Source organism: Ambystoma mexicanum, chromosome 3p (genome assembly GCF_040938575.1).
Source record: "Ambystoma mexicanum isolate Mex_15411 chromosome 3p, UKY_AmexF1_1, whole genome shotgun sequence".
NCBI lineage: Eukaryota > Metazoa > Chordata > Amphibia > Caudata > Ambystomatidae > Ambystoma > Ambystoma mexicanum.
Genome location: NC_090925.1, coordinates 325,155,265 through 325,175,169, shown reverse-complemented (window position 1 = coordinate 325,175,169; position 19,905 = coordinate 325,155,265). Strand labels below are relative to the sequence as shown.

At 44.3% G+C, this 19,905-nt stretch overlaps 1 protein-coding gene across 3 annotated transcripts in view; it reads right to left on the bottom strand.

Annotated features, from left to right (window-relative positions):
- GMEB2 (glucocorticoid modulatory element binding protein 2) overlaps positions 1 to 19,905 on the bottom strand; it is a 374,248-nt gene that overhangs the window by 104,853 nt on the left and 249,490 nt on the right. For all 3 annotated transcript variants that reach the window (XM_069650900.1, XM_069650898.1, XM_069650899.1), the window contains exon 7: positions 1,981 to 2,052. In XM_069650900.1, the coding sequence (XP_069507001.1) occupies positions 1,981 to 2,052 (72 nt within the window). The remainder of the gene's footprint in view (positions 1 to 1,980; positions 2,053 to 19,905) is intronic.

Below are 19,905 nucleotides of genomic sequence, written 5' to 3'. Positions count from 1 at the left end.
TGGTAATGAGATCTTGGTTTGAATGAGAAAATGGTCGGACCAGATACATGGCGTGACCTGGATATCAGAGATTTTTGTGTTTTGGGACAGTAGCCAGTCTAGAGTATGACCCTTACTGTGCGTGGGAGACTCCATCCACTGGCTAAGGCCAAAGGAGGTGATGGCATCCATAAGGTCAGTACCTGCTTTGTCCTGTTGGTCGTTGGCCCAGTAACCTAGACACCTCTCCGGAGGTGGAGTTTGGTAGGCCAGAGCCTGGCACGCATGCCGAATCCTCATACCGGCGCCTCATGTCGAGGATACCCAACACTGCTTCCTGCTGCCGCCTCCCGTGCCCTCCCACCGGCCCCTATTGGCCAATTCCCTGTGTTTGCCTGTGAGGGCCTAACCCTCGGCAAACGTGTTTCCTGCGCCATTTTCCATCCTGGCGTGCAGGTAAGCACTTCTTCATGGTGCCTCTGCCCCTCTTAGAGCATGTTTGCAATTTGTCTTCCTTTCACCCATGGCGGCCCCGCAGTCCGCGATTCCCCAACGCTGCTTCCTATTCCCGCTTCCCATGCCCTCCCACCGCCCCTTATTGGCCAATTCCACCTTTATCCCCAGCCTATCTTGGGCAGCCCACTGCCCGGCAGCCTCCTCTGCTAAGGGCCTCAAGGCAAAGGGCGGCTCTGACATTGGCAGCTCCAAGATGTGTCTGCCGGTGTCCGCAGGGGAAGCCAGTGAAGCCAGCAGTCAACAGACACCAACAAAAACTGTGAGTGTGGCATTGGTGGGGAGTGGAGCAATCACTCTACTCCAGAAAACCCCTGCCACTCTATCTTACCTCCCATTAACATATACTGCCATAGACTCACACCAGGTACACTCAGAAAGATTTGTGACCACCAGACTGAACTTTTTCATGACAGGATTGTCAAAGCTGCCTTGCATTACATACTAACTTACTTGTCAAGGTCAACAAGCGCCGCACTTAGATGAAATTTCAATATTAGCATGCCCACACTTAGAATTTTGATTATTGGCATGTCCACACTTGGATACAATTGTGAATACTAGCATGTCCGCACTTAGATAGCATGTCCACACTTAGATAGAATTGTGAATATAAGCATGTCCACACTTAGATAGAATTGTGAATACTAGCATGTTCACACTTAGATAGAATTCTAGCATGCCTAGACTTGGATAGAATTGTAAATATTAGCATATCCACACTTAGATAGAATTGTGAATATTGGTATGATGTTGGCCTGTGTCGCATCTGGATAGGACTTTGGATGTTAGCATGTTCAGACTTAGATAGAATTGTGATTATTGGCTTGTCCAGACTTGGATAGAATCTGTGAATATTGGCACCTAAGTCCACACTTGGATAGAATTGTGAACATTGGCCTGCGGACTTTGAATGTTAGCATGCCCGCACTCAGGTGAAACCTGAATGTTAGCATGGCCACACCAGATAGAATGGTGAATATTAGCATGTCCACACTTGGATAGAGTTGTGAATATTAACCTGTGTCACATCTAGATAGCACTTTGAATATTAGCATGTCCAGACATAGATAGAATTGTGAACATTAGCATGTCCAGACTTGGATAGAACTATGAATACTAGCATGTCCAGACTTGGATAGAATTGTGAATATTAGCATGCCCACACTTAGACAGAATTGTGAAAACTAGCATGCCTAGACTTGGATAGAATTGTGAATATTACCATGTCCACACTTAGATGGGGTGAAGGGAATTAGCACATTTATGAGAATTCTCCCTAACGATGACATCTCAGGATTCGTCACACCACCATACTATCAAACCAAGCGGAGTGGGAGCCTTTTGACTAAGACAGGGTATGCAGCATGGACTATAAACTTCATATGTGTGGCTAATTTCTTTCAAAACAAGGGTAGAAGCTTGCTTCTACACACAACTGGTATCAATAATACATGTTCTGCACAGAAAGTTATGGCTGATGCTCACCTGCAATAGCTGTTGCCCATTCACCGGAATCCTCGCACGTTTCTATGGTAATCGTTGTTGGAGATCCATTCACTGTAAAATTAAATACATGTCAGGAAATCGGCATCTTACTTTTGTCACGAATGTGGAGGAAGAGAACACTCAGATTCAATATACATGAAGTGAAATCGGTTTTAATCTGAATCAAAAACTGGGTTAATAGAGGTAGGAAGAAAGGGGTAGTATATAAACAGAATGGGAAATGTGTATCAAATAAAAGGCTATTCTTTGGCTGCAAGATTCTATGTCTAGGTGGGTCTGTGGGCAATCCCATCTAAATATGGTGGATCTTCTATCCCACTCATTTCATCCTGTAATGGTATCTGGCTTGGGTTTTCCCCAGAGCTTGTATTCTTTCCTTCTCAGGTTGAGGTTGTTAGGGCAAAATTCCATGTTTGGCCCTCTCATTGTATCAGACTCTTATTTGTACCCCCACTCCCTGTGACGTTTCACGAGGTGTCATCACTTCTCCTCAGATGGGAGTCCTTTTCATTGAGGCTAGGGAGGTGCGGCCGCTACCCCATAGTTCCCCTAGGGGTGGTTTAATGTGGTAGGACCTCATTGGTAGCGACTACTCCTCTGGGGATAAGGACGATCACCTGGGGTACAGCCCATCGAATGGCGGTACTCCCCGACATTCCATAACCCTCCATAATGCCCAGAGCCCTACATTGAAAGCAAAGCTATGTATTGCTGTAACATAGGGCCTAAAGCCAGGAGTACAAAGACGAGGAAGAACACAGGAGATATAAAGATTGTTGACTGTGATAACTCTGGTTACATGGTGGCACGGGGGAGGCATGAGGATCAAGTCAGTAACAATGAAGAAGGACTTGTGCAATCCGCATGGGCGGAACTGGATTCAATGCATAAAAATTAACAAAGGACTATTGGATGCGTCAAGCCCGGCCACAGGGCCGAACGCAGCAGTAACTAGAAGCACAGTGGCAGCAGGCACAGCAGTATCTAGCCCTGTTGGGGAAAGCAGCCAGCGTCCAAATTCTCCAATGTAGGAGATTCAATCGCTGACCGACAGCTGTGGAAAAGTAGAGAGCGGCAAGAGGACGCCAAAGAAGTTCTCCACCCGCCGAGTGGAGGCAGATCAAATCCTGAAGCCAGGAAAAAGCTGCAAAGCCACGAGTGCAGAGAAGAGAAGCCTACAGAGCCGGAGAAGAGTCCCAGATACCAGGAAGCCGCTGCAACGTACCAGAGCCCAGTAAAAGGTAAGGGGAGGTACACGAGAACCAGAGGCGGTGCAGGGGTTGCCACAGAGGCTAAGGTGGCTTTCCCCCAGCCCAGTATTAGCAAGGACGTTAATGCGCATAACGAGAGAAGGGTCTGGGACCCCAAGAGTGAGAAGGCTAGCATCAGAGGAAATCTTCCTCGCGCAGTGGTACTGAGGAAACCACTGGTGACCAGAGAAGGGTCTGGAACCCCAACAGTGAGAAAGAGAGCATCAGAGGAAATCTTCATCGGCGCAGTGGTAGCGAGGAAACCGCTGGCGACCAGAGAAGGGTCTGGAACCCCAACAGTGAGAAAGAACTGAACCAAGCAACACCAAGAGAAGGGAGTCATTCTCGTGTTACAGGCCCAGGACTTGTATTGAAGACACTGAGGGGAGGGAGTCCTTCCCCCTGGCCTTGTGGTGAACTGTACACCAGGAGAAGAGAAGTATTCTCTTGGTCCCGGGCTGAGAGTTGTACTGGAGACACCAGGAGAAGGGAGCCATTCCCCTGGTTGAGAAATTGCATTAAGACTGGGTGGAACCCATAAGCTTGGACACTGTTCAAGAAGCAGGAGAAAGGAGCTACTCTCCTGAAGAAGGAACTCTTGTTAGTTTATCATTTAGTTATAGTGTGATGGGTAGAGTAGGATTTGACACTGGATGTGGAACTTTAATTTGACAGACATTCTGACAATATATTTAGTTTTAGTTCGAGGCAGGGAAACCCCTCTTGGAGATAGGGACAGATAGGTTTTCCTTCTATTTGAGAAATAAAAGTTTATAACTTAAACCATGCCACCTTTGTGTTGGCTTCCTTCTTCGACACCTTACAACCCCCCCCTTCATCCCCCCTAACCTTTGGTTTTGGGGTTTTCTGATTCATTTTGTTAGTCAGAGGAACTTTTTCAGTCTGTAAAAGTATATGGGTCTGGGCAGCCCATCTGGGACCAGACTTGGGGTGCTTCTAAGTGCGCCTATGTTCAACCTGAATTCTCCTAAGGAATCATTGTAGGCACTGCCCACCCCCTTTGTGCCCAGTGCTATTAAATCACCATACATTAGCTAGGGGGCAGGCTGGTGGCCACATGTATTTAGTTTTGGCTTCAGCAGTGTTGGCAAGGCGAATTACTCCATAAGTAGCTCAATGAATCTTTGTGGTAGCCATAGGGGTTCCTATGTTTTTTTAAGTCCTACTCTGAGCCATTTTGCTTTAGGGGATTTTTTGTTCATGGAATGGCAGTTGAGCACACGTTGGTTCGCTGTGAGCCTGAGCAGGTGCAACATCTCTTCATGTGGGGGTGAGTCTGTGGGTTTGGCAGTTTTCGGGGCCAACTTGATTGGCTGGCTGCTGCCAAAACCACTTTTTTAAATTCCCTGATGGGATTGGTGGGATGGCATAAGCCAGTACCTGTGAGTGAAAGTGCATTTAGGGGAAACCCTGTTCCTGTACTCAGTTGTCAGATTTGTGAAAGGGAAGCATGTTGGCTTATTTGCTGGACGATCTTGCCGGAAACCATTGAAGCTGATTTTGAGACCCAGTCTGGCCATACTGTTGGGACTGGTATCTCTTGCCTGTAATCCAGTTTGCAATTTGGGCTGCTGGGTGTCTTTTCCAAGTCTTCCTTATCCTGCTGCTGTCCCCCCCGGCTTATCTGTTTGGGCAAGGCTTCAATTTTGGCACCATTTTCCAGGCTGTTTTAGCACAGTTTACTGGCAGGGTCTCCCGCATTAGCGCTGGAAGCTGAAGTTGCCTGCAAGTTTGTTCCAGCATCCTCACAAATCTGCTTCTCTGGTCCACCACCACTGTTGTCCTGATGCAGGGGCAGTGGTTGAAGTGTACGAAAAGAAGTACTGGAGCTAAGTTCCCTACTGGCCTGCCCCGGCTCCCCACAGAACCCATTGCCAATGTTAGGGGAGTTTTCCTAAAGTCCTACTGGAAGTAAGACTCTAGTAAGCTATCCCAGTGGTTTGTAGATCCCCAACTCTTATTATCAGTCTGTACTAGCTCAGGACCTTGGTAGAGTGGCAGAGCAGTCAGGCTTATTTTAAGAGAAAGATGGTAGCTGTAGGTAAGTACACTGAATCTTAGCTAGACAGGTACAACAAAGAAGCACTTACACATATAGTCATATAAAAAGTATATATTTATTATATTTACACCAGAATCTCTTTAAATACTTCAGACATATTAGAACACTTAGAATCACTTGATAATACACTTCAAAGGGCACATTCACTTTTGTGTTTGTTCGCGGTTACATTTGTAACAACGTTAAAAAGGGAAAAGACAATGTTATCATATACGGTTTATACGGTAATACATTTACTCTGCAAACCCATATAGTAAAGTCACTTAAAAGGAGGACAATGGTTAGTTATTGTAACATAAGCTTAGTTCAAGGCTCTAGAGAAGGCTCTAGAGATGGTTTCTTCCCCCCACAGTATCTTAGGTTAGAAGAAAATGTTTGTGCTGGATGCTCTGTGATGTTGCAGCTCTGGACCCGCCCTCCGGATTCCTTGGTCTGGTGACTGAAGGCAGGTCAATGGATGGGATCTCTCAGCAGCAGTCTCGAGGGAGGACCTGTGGCATGACTTTCAGCAACTTCTTGGTTCACACTGCAGTTTTGGCACATTTTCTGCAGCACCAACAAAGGACACGGATCGCCCTGTCAATCTTCTTCACTTCCTGCAGTTCCACACTCTGGTGAGGGGGTCTGGGTGAGTTGGATCGATCTCTGGAGTGTCCTTACAGGTTCAGCAAAGATTTGGACGGATTCAGCCTTTCCACGACGATGCACTCGAAATGGGCAGCAAGTCTCCTGGTATTGGGATTCTGCAGCTCTGGCAGCTCCTAGGACCTCGGGAGATGGCTTGTTTCAAAGTTAGTCTTGGGACCGGTTGTTCCCACCAGCCAAAGGGAAGGAGTCGTCCTCGTCGGAGCTCCTCTGTCGCATAGAAAACCGGGTCAGGAGAGCAGTGATCGCTTCACAGGGTTGCAAAGGGTTTGCAGGCGTCTCTGGTCATCTTCTTCGGTTACTTCTGTTTCCAGTGGTCGGCTTGCTTTTCACTCCAGAAGCCTCACCTTTCATACAGTTCCAGCACACACTACACTGCAATCTCCAAGCATTTTACAGAAAGGGGCGTTTGGCGGTCCAAAGGCAAAACACACACACTGACCTCCCCCTCCCTGAATGGCAGAAGAAGGGCTAACAATGAACAACCATGCTAGTAATGGTGAAAAAAGAAGGGGGGGGGGCCCAAGTCGGTATTTGGTTGCCCCTATTGTGCACTCCCGAGGCCATGGACATAGCCTGTGGTACTCAAAATACACAATAGTTGGTAGAACAAGTCCACTGCCACCAGTCATAAATAGGTGATTGTCTATGTGACTAAAAATTCACAGGGGCAAATAGAAGGGGGCTACTAGGTAACCCTTTGGCACTCCACTGAAGGTGGTCTGTGTCAATCTCTCAGGCTATAGGGTTTTGGGAGAGATACTGAGTATCTCTCTATCTATCCTTGTTGATAGAGAGTCTGTAGTTACTTGAAGATACAGAAAATGAATAATACTGCCCAAGGAGCTGAATGCAGCAATAGTAAAAAGACAGATGCCTTTAAGAGCTATGGAGCAGACAGACTGCATAGTGCAGGTAGAATACAAAGAATAGAGTTCCAAAAGACAGAGTCCACAAGAATGAAAGAGGAAAAAGGCTCCACTCATTCAGGATTGAAAGAAAAAGGTTCAGAATTCCAGCAAAAGGTGTTGGTTGTCTCACTAGGAGAGGGGATGCAGCATAAAAATGATAAATCTCCTGAAGAGCCACGCCCCCTCCCACACACAATCCAAACCCCCAAACAAACACACCTGCTGTTTAAGGGAATGTTCAGCACAGTGCACTGAAATTCAGTTTAAACTTCATCCTACACTTATATTTCAATAGTAAAACCATTATGGAACTGTTTGTTTTTCAAATAAAAGTATAAGAACAGTGAAACTTAAAAAATAAAAAAAGTAGAGGAGCACCGCATCACACCACTCCCGCCCACTGTGCAGGGGCCGTTTTTGCTGGTGTGCCATGCTTAGTCTGCTGAGCAGCCAGGGACTTGTGCAGGATCATTCATCATTATTGAATTTGTATATGCCTATACTGCATTTAAACAAACTTTGCCTTTGTATATTTTCTGCATTAGCAATCTTTACCATTCAATTTATATTTGTATTTATTTGTGACTTATATAGCATTTTACGCTAAAGGGCTGAACAGAGAATACACTTAAAAGTACAATAAAATGCAGGGTTAAAAACTACAAAAAGATATTCATGGCTGTTGCTCTAAGTAAAAAATAGGGGTCTCAAGAATAGCACGAAATGGAGATAATAGAACAAAGAGCTAAGGGGAAGAGCATTCTAGGTAGAAGGAGCCAGCAAAGTAAAAGAGTGAAATCATGATTGGGCACAGGGGGAACGAGGAACTGATCATAGAAATTGATACAGAGAATGAAGAACAAGAGAATAAAAAGAGACAAGAGAGGAATGATAAGAGGGTGCAAGGCCATAGAGAGATTTAAAGACAAGAGAGAAAGTTCAATTTGAGACAAGAGTGAAACGGAAGCCAGCCAAGAGAAGACAATGGTGTAGAAATTTAGTCACAAGGGGAAGAAGGTATAGGAGACAAAAAGAAGCAATGAAAAACGACTTCAAAAGGGGCCAAGCGAGAGACAGCGAGTCCAAAGAGTGTGGCATAGCAACAGAATAATCGTGAAAAGATATGTGAAGAAATCAAAAGCTTGGTAGCATCAAACGTAAGAAAAGGACCACATTTGCGAATGTTAAACAGCTGATAGCGACAAGCATGTGAAGTAATAGAGATGTGATGAGAAAAGGATAAATCAGTATCAAGATTAGAGAGCAGAAGATGAAATAGGTAGCTGTGAAGGAGGAAATGAGACAAAAGAGGGAGAAGAAGGAATCGTATTAGTGGGAAAAAAATATAACTTCAGTTTTAGTAGCATTTAAGATGAGAAAATGATCTGACATCCAGGATTTAATAGCTAGAAGACAAGAGGTAAGATTATTATGAATATAAGATGAAAAGGAAGAAAAGAACAGAAAAAGCTGGGTATCATCCGCATAGAAATTATGGGATATTTCAAAAGATGAGATGATAGCAGCAAGAGGAGATTTGTAGAGAGAGAGAGAAAAGGTCCTAAAACAGAACCTTGAGGAAAGCCATGAAGAAGAGGTACTGTGTCAGAAGAGGACTCAGCCCAAGATACTGAATACATTCGGTTAGATAAATATGAATGAAACCAAGATAAAACAGAACCAGAGAACCCAAAAGAAGAAAGAGAAGATAGGAGAAGAGTATGATCCACAGTGTCAAAAGCTGCTGATAAATCCAATAGAATCAAAAGAGAAGAGTGTTTAGAGTAACAAGCAGAAAGCAGGGAATCACAAACAGAAAGCAGAGCAGTTTCAGTGGTGTGGAGAGGACACATGCCAGACTGGGAACAAGGAAGACTAGAGTTTTCAGTGACAAAAGTAGAAACCTGGGAATAGACTAGATGCTTGAGAAGCCTAGAGAGATAGGGAAGAAGAGAATTGGTCGAAAATTAGCAGGAATAGAGGGGTCAAGGGAAAATTTCTTTAGAATGGGAAGAATAGAAGCATGTTTAAATGAGGAAGGAACAGTTGAAGTAAGAAGAGAAATATTAAAGAGAGCAGTAAGATAGGAACCCAGCGAGGGATAGACTTTATGAATAAGCAAGGAAGGAATTGAATTGGAGGGAGAGGCAGTAGGGTGGGCACGAGCAACTAAGGAAGAAGTCTCAGAATTAGAGATCTGAGAGAAAAATGAGATAGCTGAGATGGACGAGGAGATTGGGGAACACAAGCAGGCAGAGGAAGGGATGATGGCCACTCAAAGAGTGGCCACTTTTGAAGAAAAATAGGAAGAAAATCAGAGGCAGTTACAATGGAATTAAGTGAATAATCAGGAGAGGCAGAGAAAGAAGATGAGAAAGTGATTGAAGCAGATGCCTAGAATGAGTAGATTGAGATTGCAGAAGATCAGAATAGTATGAGCATTTAGCTGAAAGAAGAATGTCATCATATAGTGTGTGATTGGAAGAGAAAGACTGCTCATCTGCGTCAGAAAAGGAGCTACGCCAGCGTCGCTCCAGGTAGCGAAGTACTCGTCGCATAGAGCAAAGGTGGGGGGTAAGCCATGGTTGAGATGGTTTCCGAGAAGGGCAAAAAGAAGTAGTGGGGTAAAGAGAATCAAGAGAAGAAGAAAGGGAAGAATACCATGTACTAGCCGTGTCATCAGCAGAGAGGACAGCAAACGAAGGATGTGTAGGAAGATTTGAAATGCAAAAGGAAACAAATAGAGGAATATTAAAGGCACAAAGATCTCGACAAACATATGTTGGAGCTTCAGAGCCAGGGGAAGTAGATGTAATAAGAGAAGGAAGAATCGAAAAGAATAGAAGATGATCAGAAGAGTAAACAAGGTGTACAGAAACAGACATTGTGGATAAAGACGAAATAAAAATAAGATCAAGACATGAGCCAGATACATGAGAAAGAGGAGTAGGAGTAGGTAGGGCAGAAAGGAGCTAGGATTCAAGAATGGAAAGAAACGGAAGAGATGGGTGAGTGGTAGAAAGATGAAGATTGAAATTGCATAGAAGCATAAATTAAGTAAATTAAGTAGAGCAGGGTAAAATAGCAGAAAGCAAGATATCAATATCGCCACAAAAGGTTCCCACAGGACTGGGAGGGTGATAGATAAGTTAAAAGGTCAGAGATTCAGGTTTGGAGAAAGAGGTAAGTGAATTTTCAAATTAAGAAAATGTGGCAAGAGACAAAGAACTAGGAGAAGAAACAAAAGATGAGCAATAAAGAATACCAGTCCCACCCTCACAGGCCCAGGGCCAAGGTGGGTGAACAAAAGCTGTGTCGGAGGTAGAAAGGGTTACAGAGATAGCAGTATTATAAAATGAGAGCTATGTCTCAGTAATATACAGAAAACGTATGCTCAAACAGAGAAAAGTGTCTAAAACAGAGTGGGATTTGTTACAGAGAGAGCAAGCCTTCCAGAGAGCAATACTGACAGGTTGAGGGTAACTAGAGCAGGGAGGATAGATAAGATTAGAATAATTATAGAGAAAAGGACAAGATACAATCACTCATTGGTGCAGTTGTCGGAATGCCCTGGGGTACCCAGCTGCTTTGGGCAGACTCAGCTGTCTTTTCCAGCCTCTTTGATGTTGCTTCTTCTGCCTTCCAGATTGGAGTGTGGTGATGCTCCCCCAGCACCCGGCGTGGCTCTGTGGTTACACGCCAGCTCTACTTCTTGGCCCGGGATGAGGTCTGTGGCCTCGTCGAGCGGCCGAACCTCCAGAAGCTCCTGCACTGATCCCGGCATCTTCACTGCCCTTCTTGCTTGCACGTAGCGTCTCTCTCAAAGTCCCCGCGGCCTTCTCTGCTTTGCAAGCTCGCTCAGTGTACCTTTGCGCTTAGGAGCTCCAGCATGGATGTCAACGTCTCCTTGTGCACTGCTCGCTGCACTTCTCCCTTCCATAATGCGGTTGTCACTTTTAAATGTTCTGCTCATTGCAGGTTTGGAAAAACATCTAGTCTGCATGCTGTATTTCGAGCTCCTGTCACTTTGCAAAAACTCCCTTGTCCTCCTCATCGTCTCAGTACCCGGTTGGTTATGGGAGTTGAAGTCCATTACTTTCTCTGGGCTTTTAACTCCTGGATGATTTTTCTCACGGATTTCACAAAAAGACACAGCAACATCAAAAGGTTTTTTGTGAGTTATGGGTGTTTGGGTGAAAGGTTGGAGCCCGACTAGAATGACAATAGGCCATTAAGAACTCGAGCATCAGAGAATCTTCCTCGTGGGGAAGGGGAACACTGACTCCTCCAATGAAGTCATGACATCTTCCTGGTAGTTGTCTCCTCCTCCCTCATTTAACCACCCCCAGTGTCAGATCAGGCAGTGGCTCCCGTCCCCTGCCCACACGGTAGGAGGTCACCACTGGGGAATCCGTGATTGCTCAGTTGGATTCATCACACTGGTAAAATGGAGGAACTGTTTATTTCAGGTAAAGAGAAATATACAACTAGAACACATAATCATCTACGAAAGGAGAAGCCAAGTCATTTGTGAACTGTATGAACAAATCAAAACTATATCCAGAGATACTTGAAGATTAATTATTAAAGTAGGAGTTTGCATAAAGCAAACCACATAACAGGAGAAGGGAGTCATTCTCCTGTTCTTAGTTGTTATTACTGTGGTAGGGTTAGTTTTGGATGGTGGACAGTTTTTGTTAAGACATTCACCGATGACTGACTAGCATCTTAGATGTTTTAGGTAGGGACGCCTTATAGAATAGTGAGAGTTAAGCATTTTGCTTTGCTTGAATAAATCTGAACATAAACTGGTGTATCGGAGTCCACCTCCTAACTTGAGGAGAACCATCTCCGGTTCCGGAAGCACCTCAAGACACTCCTCTTTGCTTCTGCCTTTGCTCCCCCTGTCCCCTGCTGATCTGCTCTCTCTTGGCACTGTGTACCTGGCCACCCTCTGTCCCCTGGGCCGAGGTACCTGCTCATCCTGCCACCCTCCTGCACTGCCTCTGGCCACCCCTTGCACTGGGGACTTGCATCTGTACCCATACAGTTCCCACCCACCCATTTTTCTTCTTTTCTGCACTTATCAGATTTACCCAGTCTGCTGCCGTAAACACAGCACCTGCCACTTGCCACTTGCCGGCTGCACTACCACTTTTTATTGCCTCTATTATCTATTTATTTATATTTATTATTATTTATCTGTTCTCTGCTGCTCAGCACTTTCCACTCTCCCCCTTCCATGCACTTTTCCCCTTTCCCTTTCCCATGCACTTGCACATTCTCAATGTCCCTGGACCTAGTAAGATCGTTGTTGTGTTCTCCCCTGTTCCCCTCCCTTGCCTGGTCGCGCTCTGAAACACTTGTGTACGAGCGCGATACAAATAAAATATCATATCATATCTTCTTTGGACCCACCACGATATATTGTTGTAGATGTTCAGTCGACAAGGCAAACAGCAATGGAGGCATAGGACAATCCCGATCGGCACCCTTTGAAAGTACGAATGGCTCTGAAAAGTAAACATTGGCCCAAATCAGAAAGGGAGGCGTGTATTGCCATAATAGCATCTTGAAATTTCTCCCTGTTAGGGAGAATTCTCAGAAATGTGCCAATTCCTCTCTACCTTAGAGACCCCCAGCTCTTTTGCTGGACTCTAGGACATACATTTATTGCCTGGAGAGAGTGTGACCCATTTTTCCCACTCTCTCATGTATTTTAATGTGATTTTTAAATCTATGTTTCTTTTGGTTGTGGAGTCTGACAAACTCCATAGGCATCATCTTTTACATTGTGTCACATTCAGTGCAGTGACACAGGGAAGTCTTTCAGATTTCCCAAAGGTTTAAATACCTTCTCTTGGATAAACTACTGAAATTGACTTTACTTACACTTGTAACTTTCTAGACCTAGACCCAGCACACACTATTTTACAATAGGGTTCTGGAGCGGTTACTTAGTATCTCCTAGCTTCTCATGTAACAATTTTACATGTAACTTTCTAGACCTAGACACAGCACACACTATGTTACAATAGGGTTCTGGAGCGGTTACTTAGTATCTCCTAGCTTCTCATGTAACAATTACCCTTTCCTCAATGAATGGCTGGTGGCAGTGGTTTACTTTTAACTACTGTGGTGTGCATTTACCGCGGGCTGCGTTCGCAGCTGCAGTAAAGCACCCAAAGGTGCCATTTTTGTCAAAATGGCCCGGTCTTTTTTTTCGGCATTGCTTTGAGGAAAGGTCCTTCTTGAGATGTACTCTGCGTGCAAAACCAGGTTTGGTCCCTTTGTTAGTTTTGTCTTTGGCAGGATTCACAAGTGAAACCTGCCTCTGGCTCCAGGGTGCCTGGTGGGAGCAGGAAGCGAGGGAGGTGCCCGAAACTCCCTGTGCTTAGTCTCCTAGGAGACAGGAATGCACTCTTAGGTGAATGGCTGGCTGGCAGTCCGCCAAGGACAGCCACCCTGCTGGGTGACTGACAGCTAGGCTGGAACGAATGGGAGATATCTGCATAAAAGGCAAGGCTTTTTGGCTTGGAAGGCAAAGTCGACACCGAAGAAGAACTTGAAGGACGCCTGCTGAAACTCCTGGACCGTTGGTTTGCCCGGTGAAGCTCTGCTGCTGTGCTGGAACTACAAATTCGTTTCGACAGAGAAGCCCCTGCAAGGACGACTTCTCCCTTTGAATTGGTGGGACCAATAAACTCCAAAGTAAGCCACCTTGACATCCTCTCAGAGCTGGTTGAAATTCCACTGCAGTTGCTGCTGGAACCGAATAGCCAGGGAGAGGAGCACCAGATCGTGTGCATTGCTTTTAAGCTAGCCAAGAGCTCCAGGAAGATCCTTCAGACACCCAGGAAACAGGACTGACCGAGCCTGAGCCACCCCAACAGAGTGCTGGACCCCAGATGCGAGGAAAGCCCATCTCGACAGCCAGCAACCGCATTGTTGCTATTTGCGGTAGACGCGAGGAGCTGAAACACCAAAGTGTCACTTATTTGAAGATTGCTGGTTGCGATCGGTGACCATCCCATTGTTAGTGCAGGAGTACCCAGATGTCCTTCCTCATGTCCCTGCGACTGAGGCCCAGGAACACCAGGATCTGCAGATCTGCACAGGAACTGAAGTCATCTGCTGCACTTTTTATTCTACCTAAAGGTACTGTACAGTCTGAGAGAACTTACCTCTTGTTGTATAACTTCACTTGTTCCCTGTTGGTGTGACCTGTTGTGGTTACTCTGTAGAGTTGCTGATAGCTTCTTTACTTCACAAGCCTAAACAGCTTGTGGCCCTGCCTGGAATTCTTCTTTTCTACAAAGACTTCTAAAACATTGTGTAAGACTTTTACTTACCTGCAAGAAGTGCTTCAGCTCACCTAGACTTTTGCCATAGCCTGGCTCCCTGAACGACTCTTCTTCCCTCTGACATTGTGTTTTGTCTCCCTTTCAGGAAGGGGTTAACTAACTTTGCATTGGGGGTTACCAAAAGTACTTACCTGATTCTGAATATTTGTGTGATCTCTTGGTTCTGTTCTAATAACCTTTTTCTTTGCCAAACTCTGAAGTCTGATTCTAAATGCAAACAGTGGTATATTAATGTCCACAGTGTCCTAGTTACTAAAGTCACCTGAGAGTGTAGGAGGTGTCTGTGTGCCATCCCAAAAGGGTACTTACTGATTTAGAAATATTAAGAGTGTATTTGTATGTTGCTATTATATTGCCCCCTTCTGAAGAAGGCTTACTCTAACTGATTGTTAAATAAATGAATAATTGTTTAATCAAGAAACCTTGTGTATAAGAGTTCAAAACTTGTCAATGTGAATCTCTAACTCCCCTACAGCTCACACTGATCCCCCTTGAGATAAGCCTGGCTGCTCAACATGCTGCCAACCTGTGTAGTACAGGCGTATACCGAAGGTTGGGTTCCTATCGCCAGGAGGTCAGGGTTGTTGTACTGCACCCAAAGGGTACTACATACAATCTTGCCTAACACTCCCCAAATCCCACAGTTCACAGAACCTCTTTAAGAAAACCCCCACTCAACCCAGGAAAAAATGTTCTCAGCATCAAGTGAGACCAGAATTAAAGGCGGTCCCCGTTTTATGCGCCACATGTATCAGTGTGCGCTATGGGCCTGAAAGATGCGCAAAGCAGAGGGTCTCTGCCTGGTTTTGGGTAGGTCAGCTATCATGGCTTTGCCCATTGTAGATGCAACAGCATTCCCTGCAATAATGTAGTTAAAAAAGCAGTGATTTCTCCCAAGAGGGTTTTCTTTTCTTTTTTTTTTTTTTTTAAAGGTGACTGTACCCTGGACCGTTCCCTAATTTTAGGGAGGCCAAGGCTGCAATCCCCTATACTTTGCTTATTTATTGTTCTAGTTCATGATTAGAGGATAATACAGGAAGATTAGTTTTGTCATGGAAGTTATCTATATCTTAATTGTCCCTGCCCTCACATCGTTTTTTTTATCTGCCAAAGCAAGAAAAAAGAACTTTAAAGCATAATAGAAGCGTGCAATGCCCACTGACACTACAAAATCTGAACATGGAAACCCCGAAAGTGGTTTCTTTGGCAAAAAATATTCCTTTTATTTGGAACTTTGGAAGGTTAAAAGAATTACGGAATAAATAAAGCATTTAAGTTCTGACAGGGTCACGGACATGACCGTGTCAGGGGGGAATTGGGACCCTGCCTGACCTGGGTTAGACTGCCTACCAGGCAGGCAGGTAATTTCCTTGGGTAGCAGAATTGGCATAACACACCAGGCGACATCACAGGATGAGACATCACATGACCTTTGGACTCCTCCCGCCCCCAAGGAAATCACGGGAAGTGACATTACTGATTTAAACAAAATCTACAATTTGTGGAAGATTGACACAATACTAAAATGTGCCAAAATGGTTATTTAAGTTGCCAACTTTGTTAACTAGAGTCCTGCTGTGATGTACCAGGGGTGTAGCCACTAGTGCCCAGAGGCACACACAAAAGACGCATCATATGGCAGAAGCACTCCCCTCATATGTCATAAATTCAAGCTTCATATAGCCACTTAGTGTCATTCCATTCCGGCTGTGTCAGGCCACAGAGTGATCGAAGGCAAGGTACAGATTCATATGCTTAAGTGATGTTATCATACCATACGCGCGCTCCGAGAAGTGGCTCGCAAGTGGCTGTTTTGCTGGGACATACTCTTCAAACTACAACATGTGGACTTTGATTGGCACGGTACTATTCTTCAAAGGACTTATATGGGCCCATTATCCCTTTATGGACCTCTGTTGACCTTCCAATATATTTATACATGCTATGGTATAATTATAGTATCCTAATATACTTCATTTTACATATTTTTTAGGTTACTATTAGCCACGCCCCCATCATCATTAAAAAGACCAGGCGTACGCAGGTTTCAGGATTGATGGTAGTGATATAAAAATTGTACAGAAAGTTAAAACGTTAGGTACCTTCATGGAGAGTAGCTTAGATTGTGACGCTCAGATCGCTGCTATCTCAAAGAGCACCAACTACCATCTTAAAGTGCTCAGACAGGTTGCCCCACTTGTTTCCATCGAAAACTGTACTAAAATGGTGAGAGCTGTCATTCTACCACATGTGGATTATTGTAATACTCTCCTATGTGGGGCAAGCAAAGCCAACATCCTTGAACCCCAAAAAGTACAAAATAAAGCTATCCGCATCATCTTCCAGATGAAATATTCAGAAACAATTACTGCTGCTAGGGAAAAACCACACTGGCTTGCTGTTGAGGCCGGAATTCGGTTTAAGTTACTTACCATCTGTCACAAATGCGTCTTTGGGACTGCACCAATCTATCCGAAGTATGTTATAAGTGTTTACCAACCCTTAAGAAGACTCAGATCAGCGGAAGATCACTTACTAGTCCAACATCGTGTGAAACGATCCCGCGGGCTTGGCAGAGCGTTTCATATCCAAGGCGCTAAGGCCTGGAATACGTTACCGGCTACACTGCTTAAGACCGAGGATCTATTCGCTTTTAGGAAACAGTTGAAGACCTATCTCTTCCATTAGTACTTCTCTCTCCTTATAGGTAGCCTGCAGGTTCTGTCTCTCGGCGCCTGGATGCCTGCGGGCTTTGGCGCGGTATAAGATAAAATAACATAACAAAAAAAATAACAAAGAGCCACCCACGCGCTCCTGCGCGCACGCTCCGAGAAGTAGCTCGGAAGTGACTGTTTTGCTGTTCTGCTGCTCGGCAAGTGAGCAAGCGTACAGCGTACAGCAGAATTGTATTGTTATTAGCGCTTCTGTCACTCGTCTCCCGTTTCCCCTGGGCCTCGTTAGTGAGAGTGTGAGCGGGACCAGGTGAAGCATAATCACGCTGTTTATTTTGTGTATGTGTGGACGCGAGGCAATGGCATTAAGAAGGCACTATGCAGGTACTTGTAACGGTATTTGTTCTCAGGTCTGTCTTCTGCAAGAGGTAAGCAGACCTTTTCTGTCTGTTACACTGTTATACTGCTGTTATATTGCTCAAAGTTCTACTGCTTAGGCGCTCTGTGTGATCTGGGTGCTTTGGGTCTATGTGCCAGTGTTACATAGAATTTGTGACAAACCATTTCGATTACTAATTGGAGACATAATTGAATCCATAAGTATCTACTTCATATGCATCGCGCACTAAGCATAGTTTTCTAAATACCCTTAGCTATCTATCCTGTTTTTGTATGCAGACATGCCTCTATTTACTTATACCTGCTTCTAAGTTCTATGTTTAGCTAATCCGGACCACAACAATTTTAATTACTCCCGTTAAGCCTTACACTGCACTGTATTTTTGATATCATTATTATCAGTGTCCTTTTCTGACCAGCACGTTGATATGGATGACTTTGAAAAGGAAATGGCCATGCACAAAAATCTGCGCAATCGACGCATTTGTTTTCCCAAAATCATCTCATGCCCTAAAAAAGGTATGATACAGGGAAATTCGATCAACAACTATTTTGGGAAAATGCCAAGTGTTACGTCAGAAGCTAAGATTGTTGAGATTCTATCTCTCAACTCAGCATCTGTTGAGTTGGTCTAAGAGTTAACTAGTGATTTGGGATGTGTTAGTGCAAAACTGCTATGTGATGTGTTATGTGGTCCCATGCAAGTAAAACACGATTGTATTGATGGTGGCGAGGGTGTTAATGATACTTATAAGGACCCCAACCTTGCCACCAATTCCATTCCAAGTCTCCTTGACCCAAAAGCTAACGATTTTCTGCCTAATGTGACGCTCATGCCGTCTGTTAATTCTGAGTTGTGTGGCCTGAATGGCAACAGTGGATTACATGGCATTGCTGCTATTGTCCATAGGGAACTTAATAGTCATACCACAAGTGCTATTGACATATTGAATTCTGAGCTTGTAGACTTAGACATTGAGTATATGGGCATTGATCCTGAAATGTCCCTAGTTGATGCAGTTGCTACCCCCTTGTATTTTACTCCGCCTTCAAAGGTGGCTCTGGTTCCTATGCCTAATGTCAAAGAAGCCATCAATACTAAGCCAGCCCCAAAGCATGTTTCTGAGTACAATTCAAATATACTTCCTGTATTTAGCTTTACTTCTAACGTAACGCTTGGAAAGCCTATACGTTCACCTAGAAATGTGATTACTGACCATGGGGAAGGATCAAGTGAAAATGATGTAGACACCAGTATAAATTCTGATTAAATGTTTAATGCTCTAGAAAATGTACTTACAATGGTACTTGAGAAGCGTTTGCATCTAGAAACAAAAATCGATGTGCAATCCTTTTTTAATCCATACCAGACTTAAAGAGCAATGCTGTAAAGAGTGTGTAAGCAAAAGTGTGACGTCACATGCAATAATCCCTGCAGAAGTAAATCTGAAAAAACAAACAAACTAAAAAATGTATCAATACGAATGCAGGGAAGAAGCATATCTCTGCTAAAAGGAAACCCCCACGTGTGAATCAAGCTTTTATATATAGCAAGAGATATGTGAAAAGAAAAAAGATAACACATGCTGATCCTAATGCTGTGGTAACAATTGATATCTGTGCAGCTGAGGCACCGCCAGCCATTATCATTGTTGATGATAATATACAAGGACAAGCAAAGGCTAAAGTGCAGCCCAGTAAAACCACTGATGCTGCGTCTGACTCAATATGTGTGGTGCATTTGGCCAAGGTTAACACACCAGTACTGAAGCAGCCGTGTGCAGCAGGGCCTGTCCAAAACAATTATGTAGCAGTAGCATCGCTGCAAATGACATTGCCAGATGCCTGGGTGCTGATAAATCCGGTCAATGGTAATTCCAATTGTCGTGTTAAGGAGGCATCTAATGTTGGAATGTTGTCTGTGCCAGAAATCACACAGGTTCATACGGATAAATCTCCTCCTCCGCTGAATCGTTCAACGATTCTGAGTATATTTAAATCTATTGTGCCCTTGCGGGTAATTACCTCTAAAGATATTCGTTTGGCCGATCAGCTAGAACTAACTAATATACTTCAAATATATGCTTTGAGGCTGAAGGCACTTTGAATTATGTTTTGTGCTATGAGGTGGATTTATTACGTATGGGCTATGCTGTGCATAAAGTAATGATACCGGCTGTGAAACCCCAAATTAACTTAGTACAGCAGAAGTCCACTCTAATTGATTCCTGTGTCCCCCATCAATCCAATCAGGAACATGGGACAATGGTGAATTGCGAGAAAGGTCTAGCAACCGATCGGTTAAGTGCAGCCGTTCCTCTTATAAGAAATCTACCTGTATTGAATGTGGTTAATAGCGGCACAGACGACATTCCCGAAGGATACTGGCAATGCTTACCACTGAATTTTAAATCCCATTTTGCAGATTCCCGCAATTGACTGCAATTGACTGCACAGCCTACAATTGTTTTATTCGTGGAACACGAGAGGTTACTCACATTTATTTGAGGAAGAGAGCCTAATCGAATATCTGTCAATCTTTAAAATTGTTGCACTCCAAGAAACTTGGTTGTCCTCCGA